The sequence below is a fragment of the Athene cunicularia genome, assembly GCF_003259725.1.
Source record: "Athene cunicularia isolate RWA chromosome 24 unlocalized genomic scaffold, athCun1 chr24_part1, whole genome shotgun sequence".
NCBI lineage: Eukaryota > Metazoa > Chordata > Aves > Strigiformes > Strigidae > Athene > Athene cunicularia.
The window spans coordinates 6861214-6864735 of record NW_020799132.1 but is presented as its reverse complement, the minus strand read 5'-3'; the positions used below and the strand labels follow the sequence as shown (position 1 = coordinate 6864735).

General features: G+C 64.7%; 1 protein-coding gene across 1 annotated transcript in view; it reads right to left on the bottom strand.

Annotated features, from left to right (window-relative positions):
* The window catches only part of PCSK7 (proprotein convertase subtilisin/kexin type 7), a 40545-nt gene that overhangs the window by 21034 nt on the left and 15989 nt on the right, over positions 1-3522 (bottom strand). Inside the window, exons 7-9 of the mRNA XM_026863605.1 lie at positions 3312-3450; positions 2449-2746; positions 442-649 (exon numbers count right to left, since the gene is read on the bottom strand). Of these exons, the coding sequence (XP_026719406.1) occupies positions 442-649; positions 2449-2746; positions 3312-3450 (645 nt within the window). The remainder of the gene's footprint in view (positions 1-441; positions 650-2448; positions 2747-3311; positions 3451-3522) is intronic.

Sequence of the window (3522 nt, the reverse complement as noted above, 5' to 3'; positions counted from 1 at the left end):
CGGGCGGGCGTGGGGGCAGGCTGGGGGCCGGGGAGCGTGGCCTGACCTGCTCTCGCACCCTGCACTTGGCCAGGGCAGGCCGGGCCAGCGGCAGACCTCTCCCGGGGAGATCTTGCAGCCAAGGTGCAGGGTCGCCGGCCTTCGTGCTACTGGGGGGGCACGTGCGAAGGCTGGGCTCCCTCTGAGCCGCGGCGGTGGCTAAAGCCACCTCTGCCGGGCCCTCTCCACCAGCAGCTGGTAGCGTGGAGCTGCAGCCCTGTGGGGAGGCAGCTGCTCAGCTCCCACACCTTGCGGGCTGCGCTTAGCCTGCGCAGCACGCTCTTAAGCCCTGCTTTATCCCAGAGAGAGGAAAGCAGAGTGCTGATCCGCCACCGGGTCCCTTTTCAGAGCCCGGAAGGCAGCTATGACTTGAACTCCAACGACCCCGACCCTATGCCTCACCCTGACGAGGAGAACGGCAACCACCATGGCACCCGCTGTGCCGGGGAGATCGCGGCCGTGCCCAACAACAGCTTCTGCACGGTGGGAGTTGCCTACGGGAGCCGCATCGCAGGTGTGTGCGTGCTGCGACCCCCCGATGCGCTGCGTGCGTCGCTGGTTCCTGGCAGAGCGGGGTGGGGCCTTTTCCAGAGGACTCCTGGCACGACGCCTTGTGCAGAGGCCAGAGCACAAAGTCTGGCCGTGTCCGTCTCCTCTGCGAGGCTGGTGACAGTGCCGCTGTGGCCCGGGTTGTCTCCGCAGCAATCCTGCTCCGTCTGGGAGGAGTGAGACCCCGGTGCCAGGCAGGGTGTGTCTCTGGCAGAGCAGGGGATGGTGCTGCTGTGCCGCAGCCTGGGACAGGATTCGCTCCGTTCCTGGCAGATGGTGCCACGTTCCCCGGCTGTGGCAGCGGCAGGAGGGGAGCGGGTGGGCCCCGGGGTGCCCGCAGGGCGCTGGGAGTGGGGAAGCTCACCCAGGGGTGCTGTGGGCGGCTCTGGGCACTCCCCGAGCAGCCGCGCCGATGGCTCCAGCCAGCCTGGGAGGCTGCAGGCAGAGCTAGCAAAGCCCGGCCAGCAGAAGGAAAGCTGAGCTTAACCCCAGTGCAGGGACTAGGGAGGGTTTAACTTCCCCGGGCTTTAGCGGGGAGAGCGGCGTGTCCCGAGCTGGGCCACCTCGCCACAAGCCGCCTGTGCCCGTCTCCCTGCGCTGCCCGTGGGCAGACGGCCCGCGCTCCGCTGGGGTCTGCTGCTCCCGTGCCCGGCTCCGGGACCCTCTGCCAGCTCCTAACAAGCCCAGCTTGCGCCCGGATGCTGCACGTCCTCCAGCGAACACCCTCAGCGGCACAAGCTTTCAGTAGGAAATGCAGCCAGTGCCAGAAGCCGTATTAAATTCTTCCCATTAAGGAAACCACACGAAGTTTATAGTCTGGTAAAAGAAAAAAACACCCAGCAGACGGCTGCTGAGAAGTTAACTCCTGCCACCACCGGAGCTCAGTTAAAGGGCGTTTAGGAGCAGACTACCCTCCAGGAAAAGGGACGGGCAAGTTTTAACGTGGCACGGGTGGCCGAAAGGAGCCCTCGTGGTACGGTGAAGCGACCGGCCGCTCTCTGGCACGTGCCATGCCCCGGCTGCGCGCGGCCGCTCGCCTGCTCCCGCGTCACGCTCCCACAGAGCCACTGCTGGGAAGGAAGGGCTGTTCGGGCCCTTCAGAGCACTCGCAGCGGCAGCAGCCTTGGGGGACTCCGGGCATGAACCCCAAGCTCCTGGTGAAAAGTGCAGCAGAGCCCTTGCCTGGCTGCTGTGCCCTTTTTTCTTAGCGTCAGTACTTTCCAAAGCAGCCTGGGACAACTGAAGTTCTTTCCGAAAGGAAAGATTAGTGCCATTCTGGCTTTTCCTTTCCCTGCCATGTGAGCTGAGCCGTTGTTCCAGGCCGATTGCCCCATGCCACACACGGATTCCTGCCCGGCACGAGGAGCTTGCAGAGTCCCAACCAGGTGGGCGAGGAACCTGGGCTCGCCCAGTTCCCCCAGTCCACCCAGCAGGCTGGGATTCAGCTCCCCTCTGGCAGGCACAGAGTCACAGCTGCACGTTGTTGCACCCCTGGGCATCATCCCCCGTCCATCAGACCCCTGCGCCCCCCCCACGGGCTGTCTGGCCTGAGAGCCCCCCCGAGCGCACCAGCACCAAGCGGGGAACGTGCTGGGTTGGGCCTGGGGCCGGTCAAAACAGGCCTCGCTGCTTGGCTCAGGCAAAAAGGACATTTTGTTGACAAGAAGTCATTTTTTGGCAAAAAAAGGGGAAGCTGATAAAAATACTCGGAAAAGTTCAGCCGGGAGAGGCACATGTGCCACAACAGAGGAGCTGGGGCCGAGGAGTTTAAAGAGCCCGACGCTGCTCCCAGCCCCCCCGTGCTCCACCATCCCTCTGGGGCAGGAGCACGGGGGGCTGGCGGGGCAGGGCATGCTGCACCCCCGCAGCCCCCCCCGTCTCCTCAGGAAAGCCCACACTGGCACGGAGTCGCGCCCCAAGCTCCCTCCTCGCTGCGGAGGGGCACACAGAGCTGGGATAAAGCTTGTTTTGTGCCGGCCGGGCCGGGGCTGGGCTGGAGGAGCTCCCCAGACGTTCCTGGAGCACAGGGCAAGGCAAGTGCCTGGCGTGGTACTCACAATGCTCCTCATCATCTTGTCCCCGCCGCTGAAGGTCACGGCTAACATGGAGGCACACTCCTCAGCGTAGAATGGCATGGAGCCCGTCTCGTCCACCGCGCCTGGGGACAGGGAAAGGCATCGACCGTCTGAAACCTGTTTGCTTTGACCTGCAGAACTTGAGGTGACGAGCCCCCGGGAGCCTGTGCTGCTCGCTGCTGGCAGCTGGGCTGGGAAACCAGAGCCGAGCCTGTATTTCCCACAGCTGGAAGATCCTCAGGAAAGGCAATAAACACCCTTTCACTGTGCTTAGTATTACACAGATCTTCTACCCCTCATGCAGCTCCTGCCTCCAAGGTGGTGGATCGGCCGTTTCTTTCCTAACTCACGCGCTGGGAACGCTGCATGTGGGGTCGCTCCCTCGGCCTGTCTGCCCCAGCCCCGCCGACAGAGGCCTGAGCGCAGGCAGGGATTCCCTGGGCCTCCTCTTGCTCTGTGGGTCCAAAAAAATCTGCAGACTGGGGGGCTGGACCCCGCTCAGCTCTCCACGCTGCCACGGCCACCACCGAGGGCCCACGGCTCCTGCACACTCCCGCTCTCCCGCCGACTCCCAGCTGGGCCTGTTTGGCGCTTCTGGGGTGATTTTCCACGCTGGGAAGGAAGGAGGCAGAAGACACCCGTGCTCACCTATGGTGACAGTGTAGATGGAGTTGGCGTAGCCGTCGTAGTTGCAGTTGTCGCTGTGCTGCCCGCCGTTGCCGCTGGCCACGACGAAAATGCTCCCGAAGCCCCTGCGACCCGCGATCACGCCGTGCTGCAGGGCGGCCTGCGGAGAAGGGACGGGCGCGGCTGAGGGTGCGCGGGCCCTTCCCCGCGGGTCCCCGGGGTTCTGCCTCCG